The 17,857-nt window shown below is 50.3% G+C and overlaps 1 protein-coding gene across 1 annotated transcript in view; it reads right to left on the bottom strand.

Annotated features, from left to right (window-relative positions):
- Positions 1 to 17,857, bottom strand: part of NT5DC2 (5'-nucleotidase domain containing 2) — a 180,479-nt gene that overhangs the window by 30,841 nt on the left and 131,781 nt on the right. Inside the window, exons 9-10 of the mRNA XM_063940631.1 lie at positions 12,621 to 12,722; positions 11,731 to 11,812 (exon numbers count right to left, since the gene is read on the bottom strand). Coding sequence (XP_063796701.1) covers positions 11,731 to 11,812; positions 12,621 to 12,722 — 184 coding nt within the window. The remainder of the gene's footprint in view (positions 1 to 11,730; positions 11,813 to 12,620; positions 12,723 to 17,857) is intronic.

Raw genomic sequence — 17,857 nt, 5'->3', positions numbered from 1 at the left:
ACACTACACTCTCACGACAAGAGAAGTGTCAGCGGCTAATGCCATACCAACCCAAAGAAGCTAAGTGCGTCAGGGTGAGCTTTAACAAAGGTAAGTTCTTACCATAAAACTCGTTTTCTGCTGCGGGGTACACTGGGCTCCACAAGGATTGGACAATGGGGATGTCCTAAAGCAGTTCCTTATGGGAGGGGACGCACTGTAGCGGGCACAAGAACCCGGCGTCCAAAGGAAGCATCCTGGGAAGCGGCAGTATCGAAGGCATAGAACCTTATGAACATGTTCCCGGAAGACCACGTAGCCGCCTTGCACAATTGATCAAGGGTCGCACCACGTTGGGCCGCCCAAGAAGGTCCAACAGACCGAGTAGAATGGGCCTTAATGTGAACAGGAGCAGAGAAACCAGCCTTCACATAAGCATGTGCAATCACCATTCTAATCCATCTGGCCAGGGTCTGCTTGTGAGCAGGCCAGCCACGTTTGTGAAATTCAAACAAAACAAAGAGAGAATCAGATTTTCGGATAGAAGCAGTTCTCTTCACATAGATACGGAAAGCCCGTACCACATCCAAAGACCGCTCTTTGGGAGACAAATCAGGAGAGACAAAGGCCGGAACCACAATCTCCTGATTAAGGTGAAACGAAGAAACCACCTTAGGTAAATATCCGGGACGAGTCCTAAGAACCGCCCGATCACGGTGAAAAATCAGATATGGGGAACTACAAGACAAGGCACCCAGATCAGACACTCTTCTAGCAGAGGCAATAGCCAGCAAGAACACCACCTTAAGGGAAAGCCACTTAAGGTCAGCTGAACCAAGGGGTTCAAATGGAGGCTCCTGCAATGCCTCCAAAACCACCGACAAGTCCCAAGGAGCCACAGGCGGGACAAAGGGAGGTTGGATACGCAACACACCCTGAGTGAAAGTATGAACATCAGGCAAAGTCGCAATTTTTCTCTGAAACCACACCGACAAGGCAGAAATATGAACCTTGAGGGAGGCCAGACGCAGGCCCAACTCTAGGCCTTGCTGCAGAAAAGCCAAAAGCTTGGCTGTACTAAACTTGGAAGCGTCATAATTGTTAGATGCGCACCAAACAAAGTAGGAATGCCAGACCCTATGGTAAATCCGAGCAGAAGCCGGTTTCCAGGCCCGCAACATAGTTTTAATGACCTCTTCAGAAAAACCCTTAGCCCTTAAGACGGAAGCTTCAAGAGCCACGCCGTCAAAGAGAGCCGGGCTAGGTCCTGGTAGACACAGGGGCCCTGAACGAGGAGGTCTGGGCGTTGTGGAAGTAGAATTGGACGCTCTGACGATAGGCCCTGCAGGTCTGAGAACCAGTGCCGTCTGGGCCACGCTGGAGCTATGAGAAGCAGTTTTACTTTTTCTTGCTTGAACTTCCGAATTACCCTGGGCAGGAGTGACACCGGAGGGAACACATACGGTAGCCAAAACCTCCACGGTACCGCCAGCGCATCCACGAATGCTGCTTGAGGATCCCTTGTCCTTGCTCCGAAGACCGGAACCTTGTGATTGTGTCGAGACGCCATCAGATCCACATCTGGAAGACTCCACTTTTCCACGAGGAGTTGAAACACTTCTGGATGGAGGCCCCACTCGCCGGCATGCACGTCCTGACGACTGAGAAAGTCCGCTTCCCAATTCAGGACTCCCGGAATGAATATTGCCGATATAGCCGGTAGATGGCGTTCCACCCAACGTAGAATCCGTGAGACTTCCTTCATTGCCAAACGGCTGGGCCAGGTTCAACGCATTGAAGACCGCCCGCAATTCCAGAATGTTGATCGAGAGGAGAGATTCCTCCTTGGTCCACCGACCCTGAAGGGAGTGTTGCTCTAGCACCGCGCCCCAACCTCTTAGACTGGCATCTGTCGTCAACAGGACCCAGTTGGATATCCAGAAGGGACGACCCCTGCACAATTATTGGTCCCGGAGCCACCAGTGTAGTGACAGACGGACCTCCGGAGTCAAAAAGATCATTTGAGATCTGATCCGGTGAGGCAGGCCGTTCCACTTGGCAAGAATCGGCCTCTGGAGGGGGCAAGAATGGAATTGAGCAAACTCCACCATGTCAAATGCTGATACCATTAGGCCCAGCACCTGCATTGCCGAATGTATCGCCACTTGCGGACGAGAAAGGAAGCAACGACTCCTGTCCTGAATCTTCAGGACTTTCTCCTGAGATAAGAACAACCTCTGGTTGTGAGTGTCCAACAACGCTCCCAGGTGCACCATGCTCTGAGCAGGGACCAGGGAGGATTTCTTCCAGTTGATGAGCCACCCGTAGGCTTGTAGAAACCGGACCGTCATATCCAGATGACGCAGGAGAAGATCTGGGGAATTTGCCAGGATTAACAAGTCGTCCAGATATGGCAGTATCCTGACCCCTTGATGGCGGAGTAACACCGTCATCACCGCCATAACTTTGGTGAAGACTCGCGGAGCCGTTGTTAAACCAAAAGGTTACGCCCAAAACTGGTAATGTAGGTTGCCAATAGCGAACCTCAGGTATTGTTGATGTGACACTGCTATAGGAATATGCAGGTAAGCATCCTGTATGTCCAAGGAGACCATGGAGTCCCCAGGTTCCAAGGCCAGAACTATAGAGCGAAGGGTTTCGATACGGAACTTAGAAACCTTCACAAACCTGCTCAATGCTTTGAGGTTGAGGATGGGCCGGGAGGACCCATTCGGTTTCGGGACTAGAAACAGCGGAGAATAGTAACCCCGGCCCCTCTGAGCAAGAGGCACCTGTACGACGACTCCTGTATCCAGGAGAGTCTGTACCACCGAGTGTAGAGTTTTTGCCTTTGTCTGGTCCAAAGGGACGTCTGTCTGGCAAAATCGATGAGGGGGTCGGTTTTTGAAGGCTATGGCGTAACCTCGAGTGACGACTTCCCGTACCCAGGCATCTGAAGTGGTCTTCAACCATTCCTGGGTATACCCTAGAAGTTGGCCCCCCACCCTGGGATTCCCCAGGGGGAGGCCCGCCCCGTCATGCGGCAGGCTTACCAGGCTTGTAAGTGCGGGCCTGCTTATGGTACGCCTGACCTTTTGCTTTACCTGAAGGACGAAAGGGGCGAAAGGACGTACCATTAGCCTTCGACACAGAAGGTGCGGTATTAGGCAGACAGGCAGTTTTGGCAGTAGCCAAGTCAGCAACAATCTTATTTAAGTCCTCCACAAACAGAATATCTCCCTTGAAAGGGAGTACCTCCAGGGTTTTTCTAGAGTCCAGATCCACAGACCAGGATCTCAGCCACAATATCCGGCGAGCCAGGACTGACGTAGTAGAGGCCTTGGCTGCTAGGATACCGGCATCAGAAGCCACCTCTTTAATATATCGAGAAGCTGTGACAATATATGACAAGCATTGTCTAGCATGGTCAGAAGAGATTTCAGCTTCTAACTCCAAGGCCCATGCTTCAATAGCCTCTACAGCCCATGTAGCTGCAATAGTGGGCCTTTGTGCAGCACCCGTGAGGGTGTAAATCGCTTTTAGACAACCCTCCACATGTTTATCCGTAGGCTCTTTTAGAGACGTGACGGTAGTGACAGGTAGAGCTGAGGAAACCACCATCCTAGCCACATGTGAGTCCACTGGAGGAGGCGTTTCCCAATTTTTAGACAGCTCTGGCGCGAGGGGATAGCGAGTCAGCATCTTCTTTTGAGGCACAAACTTCGTACCCGGGTTTTCCCAGGGTTCCTGACGTATATCCACTAGGTGGTCAGAGTGAGGTAAAACTTGTTTAACCACCTTCTGACGCTTGAACCTATCTGGTTTCTTAGGAGGGACGGATGGCTCGGGATCATCCGTAATCTGCGGAATTAACTTAATAGCCTCCACAAGATCAGGAACATCCACATGTGAACTACCCTCCCCATCAGCAGTATCTGAGTCAGAACCTGAGGGGTCAGTATATGTGCCGTCTTCATCAGACGAGGTGTCAGTGACAGCAGTGGATTGTGAGGAGATAAGCGCTCGCTTAGAGGATCTCTTGGACTTAGGCGAGCGTTGGTCAGACTTTTTAGTAGTCAAGGACTGGTTCAACTTCTTTAATTGAGCTGATAAATCGTCCGCCCACGGCGGGTTAGCTGCAGGGACCACATACGGTTGTACCGGCATTGGGGGTCCCATAGGGGGAGTTAGTTTATGAACTAGCGTATGCAGAAGCGTGGAAAAAGCGGCCCACGGTGGGTCAGTATGTGCCTCCGTTGCCACAGTCCCACTGGGGGGCAAGGAGCCCCCAGAACCAGAGCCCACAGCTGCTATATTCTCCTCATATGGCTCCATGGCGTCAGCAACACCGGCAGTGTGTTCAGCCCCAGAACCGTTACCCTCAGAAGCAGACAAGATATAACTTGCAGTATGAGGTTAACACAGTACAATTATCAGCAGCACTATACCTCTAAACCCAAACCCCTGCGCAGTGTAGTCAGCACTAGCAGAGATAAAGGAGAGATATGGTGACTAAATCACAGAGAAAAATACGTAATATAGTATATCTTTGTGAAAATCCTATATTAGATAACACCTGACGCACCAAGCCCCCTCAGGTTATAGAATATAGGGATAGCAGGTTGAGTGAAAGACACGAAATGAACACCACTCAGCTATCAAATGCACACACAGAAAGTCACAGTTTGTACAATGTAGAGGTTATTACTGACAATAATACTGCACTGGACTAGCTTACACAGCTATATAACAATAGATATAACAGTACACAGTAAGAACTGGATGTATATCACAGGGTAATTGTACTATAAAACCCTAAGTGCACTCTTTCTTAACTATCACTGTCTAAAAAGGCAGGTAGAATACTTAAGTGTCATGTAAAGGCACAGCGCTGACAACCAGGCGGCTTTACATAGGAGGATTTGCCCAAGCAGTCCCAGGAACAGTGAGCTGAGGGATAATGGCACCGCAGACACTGACAGGGAGTGAGGAAAAGACAGAAATGAGGCTCCAGGGCGGGAACACTTGCTAGAAATGGCGCCCTGGGGCTTAGGGAGCGGCTTCAGGTCTAAGCCTTATCCCCTCTGCTGGCAAAACCACCGGGTACTGTGGGCGATATAAGAATTAGTTTAGAGAGAAAACCTGACCTGCGCCCATGCCCTGGTGATCAAGTGGGATCGCCTGTACTGCCACAGTGTCCACATCCAGCGCGCGCGGCCCGCCTCCCACTGACCGCGCCGGATTGCGATAAAGACCGGGTCCCGCAAGCGGGACCCACTTACCACCTCCCGAAGCGCGGACACGCAATCCTGGAGAGTCCCAGCCGTGTGTGTCTAACGTGAAGAAAACCGGAGCCTCCGCTGTAGGTACCCGGCAACCAGGGCTCGGGAGTGTACGGCGCCGCTGGAGAGAGCTGGAGCTGCAGCAGTGAATGTCACAAGACATTTACCACCGCTGCTGCCCTTGAAGTCTTCACTTTTTACCTCATAAAAAGTTTTTCTTAGGGCTGCCTGGAGCAGCCCCTCTGTTCAGTGCCTGATTACTGCAGCACCAACTTACAAAACTGAGCTTCTGTGCTGCGAGGCGGGGTGATATAGAAGGTGGCGCTGTGCATTCTGGGAACAGTCAAAGCTTTGAGCCTGTTGGTGCCTCGGATCAAGATCCTACTCTACACCCCATTGTCAAATCCTTGTGGAGCCCAGTGTACCCCGCAGCAGAAAGCTTGAATAACAGCTTTTTTTTTTGTGTGTGACCGGGACAGCAGGACAATGGCCTGATCCTGACATAACTCTTGTATGGCGTAGCATACTACCTCCCCGTCCAGAGGAGAATCGGTAAGGTCTATTTGAAAAATCAGTAAGGGGAATCGTCTGGAAACTCCAGTATGTCCCCCTTGGCACTCTATTCTTAAACTCACTGGTCCATGTCTGTTCCAGGACTGACTGAAGAGTATTAGACGTGGTCCCACCGGTGTGGGCTCCCGCAAGATAGACCCAGCGTCATGCGGTGGATGTGGCAGAAACAGAGGATGATTTCTGCTTCTGCGAACTTGAAAAGGCTGCTGACCTCTTACCTTTTCACCTTCCTCTACCTGCAAAGAAAGGGAAAACCGTATCCATTCGGTCGAAATGACTGCATCCTACAAAAATGCGTCACCAACCGTTGTGAGGGAACATAGGGGGTAATTCCAAGTTGATCGCAGCAGGAAATTTTTTAGCAGTTGGGCAAAACCATGTGCACTGCAGGTGTGGCAGATATAACATGTGCAGAGAGAGTTAGATTTGGGTGGGTTATTTTATTTCTGTGCAGGGTAAATACTGGCTGCTTTATTTTTACACTGCAAATTAGATTGCAGATTGAACACACCACACCCAAATCTAACTCTTTCTGCACATGTTATATCTGCCTACCCTGCAGTGCACATGGTTTTGCCCAATTGCTATCAAAAATCCTGCTGCGATCAACTTGGAATTACCCCCATAGGTCAAGAAGGTAGACTTACCAGTGGTATCTGCCGAGATCAACTTAACAAAGCCATCCCCAAACCAGGTTTCATCTTCACAGGGAAGAGACTCCAGTTCTTCTCGGAGTCAGCTTCAGCATTCCATTGGTGAATCCACAACGCCCTCCTAGTCGAGACCCCCATGGAATTGGCCCGCGAACCCAAGAGTCCTATATCCCTTGTAGTCGCACGGCAGTATGCTGCAATGATATAGACATGACCCAACATAAAGAGTACCCTGCATACAACTACTCCCTCATGCGCATGTAATGCAAGTATAATTAACGTACATGCGGACACATAATTGGAGTATCACATATCTTCCTGCATACGATCCTTTGTGACAGGGCCCCGTGCAGAACAAGGGGTGACTCTCACTTTATTCTATCCACGGCGGGAAAAGAATAAACACTTGGAATCCTTGACCCGGAGTTTTTTTTAACAGAGCGCTTAGCACATGAGAAGGAATAACTTTACCTCAGCATTCATTATAAAAAAATTATATATATATATATATATATATATATATATATATATATATATATATATATACATACATATATATACACCTTTAAATGCACCTATACACACATATATCTATACTAGGTGCTTCATCGCACCCTACGGGCGCTCTTCACACCGTCGCAAGGGGCTACGCCCCCTTAACCCTTGCATGCCTTTCTGGGGTTCAATATTTGTATTATATGGAGTATTACCTGCATTCCTTTGTTAGTGATTAAATATTGCACAATGAAAGTGCGTGCGATGGTGAAGGAGGCGCAGCCCCTTGCGACGGCGTGAACAGCACCTGCAGGGCATGATGTACTAAATGTAGCGGGTGCGGGGGGGACTGCGGATGGGGGAGGGTGTCTGTAGATGCTGCGGGTGGAGGGGGGGCGGAAGCGGGGGGGGCCCGGATGGGGAAGGGTCGGGAGGTGCTGCGGATGGGGGAGGGGCAGAGGAGTGGGGGCTGCAGATGGGGGAGGGTTCCGGAGGCACTGCAGGTGGGGGAGGGGCAGGGGTGCCACGGGTTTGAGAGGGGCAGGTGCGGGGATGTTGCAGATGAGTGAAGGGTTCCGGAGGTGCTGTGGGATGGGAAGGGGCGGGGGTGGGGTAGGGGGTCCGGAGGCACCATGGGTGGGGGAGGAGCAGGTACAGGTGGTGCGGCGGATGGGGAAGGGGGTCTCAAGGTGCTGCAGGTGGTGGAGGGGCAGGTGTGGGGATGCCGTGGGTGGGGGAGGGGTGGGTGAGGGGGGGACCATGGTTTGAGGAAGGTGTCTGCAGATGCTGCGGGTGGAGGGGGGCAGGTGTGGGGGGAGACATATATGGGGGTGGATGGTGGAGGGGGCCTGGAGGTGCTGTGGGTGGTGGAGGGGCGGGGGAGTGGGAGCCGCAGGTGGTGTAGGGGGTCTGGAGGCACAGCGTGTGGGGGAGGGGAAGGTACGGAGGTGTGGTGTATTGAGGAGGGGTCTGGAGGCGCTGCTGTACTGTACCTGCCAAAAAGGTAGTTGGAGGGTATGCAGTAACAGGGCCAGGACAGGGGTGACAGGGTCAGAACAGGGGTGACAGGGTCAGGACAGGGGTGACAGGGTCAGGACAGGGGTGACAGGGTCAGGACAGGGGTGACGGGGCCAGGACAGGGGTGACGGGACCAGGACAGAAATGATAGGGACAGGATAGGGGTGACATGGCCAGGGTAGGGGCGGCATGACCAGGACAGGGGTGACAGGGCCAGAGTAGGGGCAGCAGGACGAGGACAGGGGTGACAGGGACAGGATAGGGGTGACATGGCCAGGGTAGGGGCGGCAGGACCAGGACAGGGGTGACAGGGCCAGCATAAGGGTGAAAGGGCCAGGATACGGGTGACAGGGCAAGGCCAGGGGTGACAGGGACATGACAGAACACAGGGCACGGGAGAGATTGGTATTAGGGACAGAACAGTGGTGACAGACAGATGTGTATTACTGGAGTCACTGCTGCTGGCTGCTGCTGTTCCACTCCAACCTGTTGGGATCTGCTGCTGGTGGAGACTTGGCATGGCTGACTCTCTCAGGCTGGAGTCCTGCTTCCTCTGCCCGTCCGCATCCCTCCCCCCCTCCTCAGTCACACACCGTGGACCTCGCGGCTGCCGGGCACTGTGGAAAGGGGAGACTGGGAGTGACTGGTTAGCTCCCAGGAGATGCTGCGGCTGGAGGGAGAAGGGGGTCGGAGCATGCACGCGGCGCGGACCTCGCGGCTGCCGGGCACTGTGGAAAGGGGAGACTGGGAGTGACTGGTTAGCTCCCAGGAGACGCTGCGGCTGGAGGGAGGAGGGGGTCGGAGCCTGCAAACAGCACGGACTTCTGCAGCGCTATCCGCCGGCTAAAGTGTGTGAAGGAGCTGGGTGCACCTCACTGCGGGCGGCAGCGCTGCAGCTAGCGGTGGGGTTGCCGGGACTGCAGATAACAGAGGCAGTACGGAACCTGCACAGCGGCAGGTGCCCCACAAAACTGCAGCTAAGAAGTGTGGAGTGTGCCAGAAAGTGACGCTCCTCCGCGCCAGAGAGCCCCTGCTGAGTTTGCTGATGTGGGAGCTCAAGCACACAGTGAGCCGGTGCCCGTCTGTCTGTACAGCATACTCCCTCACACACACCCATACCTCCCCACTGTCCCGATTTTCGCGGGACAGTCCCATTTTTTGGAGTCTGTCCCGCTGTCCCACCCATGAGCCGCAGTGTCCCCCGGTGGGGGGGGGGGGGGGGCAGTTGGGAAGCTCCTGAACTCGCTGTTCTGCTTAGCAGAGCAGAGGTGAATAGATGCGCACAGCGTCTATTTAGTGGAGACAGGAGGAGAGGGGGCATCAGGGGGTACGGATTAAGGGGGGGTTTTGGCAGCAGAGCTGGATTAAGGGGGGGGGTGGGCAGGGGGTGCGTACCGTGGGCCCCACAGTTTTAGGGGCCTCCCCGGCTGGAGTAGCTCTGTCCCAGCTCTGAAGCTCCCCGTCCTGCCAGCAGCAGCATTGTGCTACAGTCAGCGCACGCTGCTGCGTGTTGGCAGGTCTGTGGTGTTGCTTTCTTCTGCCTGTGCGGGTGTGTAGGGGGGAGCGACCACCCCCTCTGGATTTACCCCTAGCTGAGAGGCCAAAATCCCATTAAAAAAAACTCTGGAATTTGCATAAGGGGGCGTGGCCACGCGGGCGCAATTAGGCCACGCCCCCAACCCCACAGCAGGCACAGCAATGAGATAGGGCCCCCCTGTTGCAAGTGCCCTGGCCCCCCCGGACTCATAATCCGCCCCTGGGGGCATGCCAGCAGCTCACAAAGCGCTGGGCATGACCCCTCACTGACGAAAACTGGGGCCCTCCCGTGAAACCACGCCCCTTTTCGTTGGTCACGCCCCCTTTTTGCCGCCTGTGTGTCCCTCCTTCTGCCTGAAGAAAGCTGGGAGGTATGCACCCCTGCCTGTGCCATGCCCATACCATCTGCTTCTGCTCCTAGTCTCCTATAGATTTGCCCAGAATTGGGACTCATTTGACTAACTCCGCCCAGTGTTGTGACTCCGCCCAGCGTTAGCAAATGAGTCACAAAGTCACAGATCTGGGCTATTATATAGGAGATATATCTAACACGTATACATATATCCTTTTGTCAGGAACAGCCGGGTCCCTAGTGACGTTAATACGTTCTAATGTGTATGAACAGGTACTGAATGACGATTTTGTGGATCTAATCAGGAAACATTTTGGTCGACATAAGAAACATTATTCGAGTCGATCTCAGGGAGTAGTAACTGGGCAAAATAAAAATGTTGCCATCCCGAGGGGTCTGAGAGAAATCTATTCTATGAATATGACTCCCTCCATAAATATTATCACGTCTGTGATCGTGCCACAGACCTATGTAACCTTACTATACATACATATACATATAGGTATAGCTCTTTCTGATATGCATCACATTATCATGCCAATTTTCACCCAGTAAGATATTGTTGGTGCCGACAGGGTCACCCCCCCACGTCTGTGTCTCCTATATAGTTTTCTCTTGGGAAAAATATACCTCTACTGACATGTTGACATTTATTTACATGTACCAAGTACCATTAGAAGTCGACAGCGCCGACAGTCATTCCCTTTGTGGCAGAGCACTCAACCTCAGATATGCCGACACACGTGCACCAAACACCCACCGACATTACACTGGCTATAAGGGATAGACCCCAGTACATTCTGTCATGGAAACACAGAAGGAGTTTACCAGCTCATTTCCACAGCGCTCATCATATAGTATGCTTTTATTTTTAACTAATATTCCACCAAACAACTGTGCCCCCCCCCCCCCCCCCTCTCGTTTTTCACTCTGATCTGTACAGCAGTGCTTTGGAAGGCCCCCCCCCTCCCCCCGCGCCCTGCACCCTACAGTGCCTGTGTGTGTGGGAGCATGGCGCACAGCGCGGCCACTGTGCGGTACCTCAAAGCCGTCACTGAAGTTTTCTGATCTTCTTCTACTCACCTGTCTTCTGACTTCTGGCTCTGCAAGGGGGGTGACGGCGGGCTCTGGGAACGAGCATCTAGGCGTACCTAGCGATCAGACCCTCTGGAGCTAATGGTGTCCAGTAGCCAAAGAAGCAGAGCCTTGAAACTCACAGAAGTAGGTCTGCTTCTCTCCCCTAAGTCCCATGATGCAGGGAGACTGTTGCCAGCAGTGCTCCCTGAAAATAATAAACCTAACAAAGTCTTTTCAGAGAAACTCAGGAGAGCTCCCTCCCCTGTGTGTGTCCAGTCTCACTGGGCACAGAATCTAACTGGAGTCTGGAGGAGGGGCGTAGAGGGAGGAGCCAGTTCACACCCATTCAAAGTCTTAAAGTGCCCATGTCTCCTGCGGATCCCGTCTATACCCCATGGTTCTTGAAGCATCCCCAGCATCCTCTAGGACGTATGAGAAATATATAAATACACACAGCAAAGATATATAGTCAATGGCAACAGGATTATCAAATCTACTACAAATGAACGGATGAATGGGAAGATCTGATAATTAACCAACCACAATATGTGTGATTAGCTACAGTTTCTATCTCCATATTAACGTGACCCTTGATCAGTAAGAGAAGATGAGACAATAGGTGATCATGATGACCACCCATACATATCCATCACTACAATAGTCATTTTGCACGTTTATGCAACACAGTTTCTCACATATAGAGCAATTATTTGTATCTACCTCATTCCACAAATAAACCATCAGAGGACAAGTATGATTTAGTTACCTGTTTGTATATTTTTCCTTTTTCTAGGCTGTTGATCTTGCCCCATTGGAGTGACCCATTTTCATCTAGTCTTCGGAACGGTCTGTAAAAACATATATGATAAAATCCACTATATTTCAACTTCAAAACAAGCCAGTGTATAATAACAATAATGGAAGAGTAGGGATCAGGAGCACAAGGTCAAAACATTGGGTCTCCCGAAACCCAAAGCTAGAGACAAATATTGGGCGCTAAAGGCCCATACACAATGGGCGATTTTGAGCTGAAAGCAGGTCACTTTTGGTGTTTTGAGCTGCTTTCAGCTCAAAGCCGCCCAGTGTGTATGCACAAGAGATGAGCGCTGATGCGCCCTTCTGCTTCATCGCTGCCGGCCGCCGTTCATCTACTGGTATTACCAGTAGATGAACAGCGGGTGAACGGCTTTCCATAGCATCCTACTATGGAAAGCCGTTCACCCCCGCTGACATCCCTGGGCAGATGAGGGGGGGAAGCGCTCAGTGTGTATGCACTGAGCACTTTTCAGCCCGGCTATGTCAGCGATCATCGCTGTGCATACACGCTGGGCAAAAAAGGCCCAGTGTGTATGCACTTTTAGTATATGAAAAAAAATTATTTTGATCTGTCAGGATCTCTTTATCATGGCTGGTATCCAGAGTGCAGTGCTGGTGACTCCTTTATAGGTATTCCGAAGCGTGGGCGCGTGTTTGCCGGTAGTTCATGGTATCATACTGTGGATACCAGCCTTGATGAAGAGCTCATGACTGCAAATCTGTGTGTATCCTGCAAATAAAAGCATGGAGATTTTCTTCATATTTTGATCAAATCATTTAAACTTGCAGCCCAACATCAAGGGCTTTATTGTGTTAACATAGGGGGATAATGAAACTTACTTGCGGCGGTCGGTGAAGAAGGCAGGTTTGTCAGCACGTACAATAATCACATCAAAGAGATCTCGCCATTTCTTCCCCACCATGTGATTCATTCCTTTATCTCTACAAGAGACCAGGAGGAAACACAAACAGCATTGTTCTAGATCACGTTTCTAAAAAAAACTCTGTATATCCTCCCACTCTACAACTACAAGCTTGCACTGCAATCTATTATCCTGTGGATTGCAACATAACAGGTCATTCAAATCATTTAAAGATAATGATAATGAAATTACACAGGTTCCAATAATTGATGATACTATAACAGAAATTAGATGCAACTTCTAAGCACACAACTTTCAGCAAAAAAGTTACTGCTTGGAAGCAGGTGAGTGGCTGGTACCACACTCAAAGGTAACATATAAAATATGCTGAATGAAATAATAAACAACCGTACATATCCTTATCCCTCGGTTCATACTTTTACGCTTGTTCCAATCTTATTGAATATGTGTACATAGTGTTACAGTAATAATATAAACATATACATTATTACTATTAGTGATGAGCGGGTTCGGATCCTCAGGATCCGAACCCGCCCGAACTTCACCTTTTTTTTCACGGGTCCGAGCAACTCGGATCCTCCCACCTTGCTCGGTTAACCCGAGCGCGCCCGAACGTCATCATTCCCGCGGTCGGATTCTCGCGAGATTCGTATTCTATATAAGGAGCCGCGCGTCGCCGCCATTTTTCACTCGTGCATTGGAGATGATCGTGAGAGGACGTGGCTGACGTCCTCTCAGTTTCTATGTTCAGTGGGCTGCAAATTGTGCTGCAAATATCTGTGCTCAGAGTGCTGCAAATATCTGTGCTCAGTGTGCTGCAAGTGCAAATATCTACGTTCTCTGCCTGAAGAACGCTCCATATCTGACTGTGCTCAGTGTGCTGCAAATATCTGTGCTCAGTGTGCTGCAAGTGCAAATATCTACGTTCTCTGCCTGAAAAACGCTCCATATCTGACTGTGCTCAGTGTGCTGCAAATATCTGTGCTCAGTGTGCTAATTGCTTTATTGTGGGGACTAGCAGTATTATATAGTAGGAGGACAGTGCAGAGTTTTGCTGACCAGTGACCACCAGTATTATACGTTCTCTGCCTGAAAAATGCTCCATATCTGTGCTGCATTGTAGTATATAGTAGGAGGACAGTGCAGAATTTTGCTGACCACCAGTATAACTATATATATAGCAGTACGGTACAGTAGTCCACTGCTCTACCTACCTCTGTGTCGTCAAGTACACTATCCATCCATACCTATGGTGCATTTCAGTTTTGCACAGTTTGCTGACCACCAGTATATACTATATAGCAGTACGGTACAGAATGCCACTGCTCTACATACCTCTGTGTCGTCAAGTATACTATCCATCCATACCTGTGGTGCATTTCAGTTTTGCACAGTTTGCTGACCACCAGTATATACTATATAGCAGTACGGTACAGAAGGCCACTGCTCTACCTACCTCTGTGTCATCAAGTATACTATCCATCCATACCTGTGGTGCATTTCAGTTTTGCACAGTTTGCTGACCACCAGTATATACTATATAGCAGTACGGTACAGAAGGCCACTGCTCTACCTACCTCTGTGTCGTCAAGTATACTATCCATCCATACCTGTGGTGCATTTCAGTTTTTCACAGTTAGCTGACCACCAGTATATACTATATAGCAGTACGGTACAGAAGGCCACTGCTCTACCTACCTCTGTGTCGTCAAGTATACTATCCATCCATACCTGTGGTGCATTTCAGTTTTGCACAGTTAGCTGACCACCAGTATATACTACATAGCAGTACGGTACAGAAGGCCACTGCTCTACCTACCTCTGTGTCATCAAGTATACTATCCATCCATACCTGTGGTGCATTTCAGTTTTGCACAGTTTGCTGACCACCAGTATATACTATATAGCAGAACCGTACAGAAGGCCACTGCTCTACCTACCTCTGTGTCGTCAAGTATACTATCCATCCATACCTGTGGTGCACTTCAGTTTTGCACAGTTAGCTGACCACCAGTATATACTATATAGCAGTACGGTACAGAAGGCCACTGCTCTACCTACCTCTGTGTCGTCAAGTATACTATCCATCCATACCTGTGGTGCATTTCAGTTTTGCACAGTTTGCTGACCACCAGTATATACTATATAGCAGTATGGTACAGAAGGCCACTGCTCTACCTACCTCTGTGTTGTCAAGTATACTATCCATCCATACCTGTGGTGCATTTCAGTTGTGCGCATTATATATAGTAGTAGGCCATTGCTATTGATATATTACTGGCATATAATTCCACACAATAAAAAATGGAGAACAAAACTGTGGAGGGTAAAATAGGGAAAGATCAAGATCCACTTCCACCTCGTGCTGAAGCTGCTGCCACTAGTCATGGCCGAGACGATGAAATGCCATCAACGTCGTCTGCCAAGGCCGATGCCCAATGTCATAGTAGAGAGCATGTAAAATCCAAAAAAATAAAGCTCAGTAAAATGACCCGAAAAATCTAAATCAAAATCGTCTGAGGAGAAGCGTAAACTTGCCAATGTGCCATTTACGACACGGAGTGGCAAGGAATGGCTGAGGCCCTGGCCTATGTTCAAGGCTAGTGGTTCAGCTTCACCTGAGGATGCAAGCACTCATCCTCCTGCTAGAAAACTTAAGAGTTAAGATGGCAAAAGCACAGCAAAGAACTGTGCGTTCTTCTAAATCACAAATCCCCAAGGAGAGTCCAATTGTGTCGGTTGCGATGCCTGACCTTCCCAACACTGGACGGGAAGAGGTTGCGCCTTCCACCATTTGCACGCCCCCTGCAAGTGCTGGAAGGAGCACCCGCAGTCCAGTTCCTGATAGTCAAATTGAAGATGTTACTGTTGAAGTACACCAGGATGAGGATATGGGTGTTGCTGGCGCTGGGGAGGAAATTGACAAGGAGGATTCTGATGGTGAGGTGGTTTGTTTAAGTCAGGCACCCGGGGAGACACCTGTTGTCCGTGGGACGAATATGGCCATTGACATGCCTAGTCAAAATACAAAAAAAATCACCTCTTCGGTGTGGAATTATTTCAACAGAAATGCGGTCAACTGGTGTCAAGCCGTGTGTTGCCTTTGCCAAGCTGTAATAAGTAGGGGTAAGGACGTTAACCACCTAGGAACATCCTCCCTTATACGTCACCTGGACCGCATTTATCAGAAGTCAGTGACAAGTTCAAAAACTTTGGATGACAGCGGAAGCAGTCCACTGACCACTAAATCCCTTCCTCTTGTAACCAAGCTCCTGCAAACCACACCACCAACTCCCTCAGTGTCAATTTCCTCCTTAGACAGGAACGCCAATAGTCCTGCAGGCCATGTCACTGTCAAGTCTGACGAGTCCTCTCCTGCCTGGGATTCCTCTGATGCATCCTTGAGTGTAACGCCTACTGCTGCTGCCGCTGCTGTTGTTGCTGCTGGGAGTCGATCGTCATACCAGAGGGGAAGTCGGAAGACCACTTGTACTACTTCCAGTAAGCAATTGACTGTCCAACAGTCCTTTGCGAGGAAGATGAAATATCACAGCAGTCATCCTGCTGCAAATCGGATAACTCAGGCCTTGGCAGCGTGGATGGTGAGAAACGTGTTTCCGGTATCCACCGTTAATTCACAGGGAACTAGAGACTTGATTGAGGTACTGTGTCCCCGGTACCAAATACCATCTAGGTTCCATTTCTCTAGGCAGGCGATACCGAAAATGTACACAGACGTCAGAAAAAGAGTCACCAGTGTCCTAAAAAATGCAGTTGTACCCAATGTCCACTTAACCACGGACATGTGGACAAGTGGAGCAGGGCAGACTCAGGACTATATGACTGTGACAGCCCACTGGGTAGATGTATTGCCTCCCGCAGCAAGAACAGCAGCGGCGGCACCAGTAGCAGCATCTCGCAAACGCCAACTCGTTCCGAGGCAGGCTACGCTTTGTATCACCGCTTTCCATAAGAGGCACACAGCTGACAACCTCTTACGGAAACTGAGGAACATTATCGCAGAATGGCTTACCCCAATTGGACTCTCCTGGGGATTTGTGACATCGGACAACGCCACCAATATTGTGCGTGCATTACATCTGGGCAAATTCCAGCACGTCCCATGTTTTGCACATACATTGAATTTGGTGGTGCAGAATTATTTAAAAAACGACAGGGGCGTGCAAGAGATGCTGTCGGTGGCCCGAAGAATTGCGGGCCACTTTCAGCATTCAGCCACCGCGTGCCGAAGACTGGAGCACCAGCAAACAGTCCTGAACCTGCCCTGCCATCATCTGAAGCAAGAGGTGGTAACGAGGTTGAATTCAACCCTCTATATGCTTCAGAGGATGGAGGAGCAGCAATAGGCCATTCAAGCCTATACATCTGCCTACGATATAGGCAAAGGAGGGGGAATGCACCTGACTCAAGCGCAGTGGAGAATGATTTCAACGTTGTGCAAGGTTCTGCAACCCTTTGAACTTGCCACACGTGAAGTCAGTTCAGACACTGCCAGCCTGAGTCAGGTCATTCCCCTCATCAGGCTTTTGCAGAAGAAGCTGGAGACATTGAAGGAGGAGCTAAAACAGAGCGATTCCGCTAGGCATGTGGGACTTGTGGATGGAGCCCTTAATTCGCTTAACCAGGATTCACGGGTGGTCAATCTGTTGAAATCAGAGCACTACATTTTGGCCACCGTACTCGATCCTAGATTTAAAACCTACGTTGTATCTCTCTTTCCGGCAGACACAAGTCTGCAGAGGTTCAAAGACCTGCTGGTGAGAAAATTGTCAAGTCAAGCGGAACGTGACCCGTCAACAGCTCCTCCTTCACATTCTCCCGCAACTGGGGGTGCGAGGAAAAGGCTAAGAATTCCGAGCCCACCCGCTGGTGGTGATGCAGGGCAGTCTGGAGCGAGTGCTGACATCTGGTACGGACTGAAGGACCTGCCAACGATTACTGACATGTCGTCTACTGTCACTGCATGTGATTCTGTCACCATTGAAAGAATGGTGGAGGATTATATGAGTGGCCGCATCCAAGTAGGCACGTCAGACAGTCCGCACGTATACTGGCAGGAAAAAGAGGCAATTTGGAGGCCCTTGCACAAACTGACTTTATTTTACCTAAGTTGCCCCCCCCTCCAGTGTGTACTCCGAAAGAGTGTTTAGTGCAGCCGCTCACCTTGTCAGC

This window comes from Pseudophryne corroboree, chromosome 9 (assembly GCF_028390025.1).
Source record: "Pseudophryne corroboree isolate aPseCor3 chromosome 9, aPseCor3.hap2, whole genome shotgun sequence".
Lineage (NCBI taxonomy): Eukaryota > Metazoa > Chordata > Amphibia > Anura > Myobatrachidae > Pseudophryne > Pseudophryne corroboree.
The sequence above is the reverse complement of the archived record's forward strand: the minus strand, read 5'-3'. Positions and strand labels throughout refer to the sequence as shown.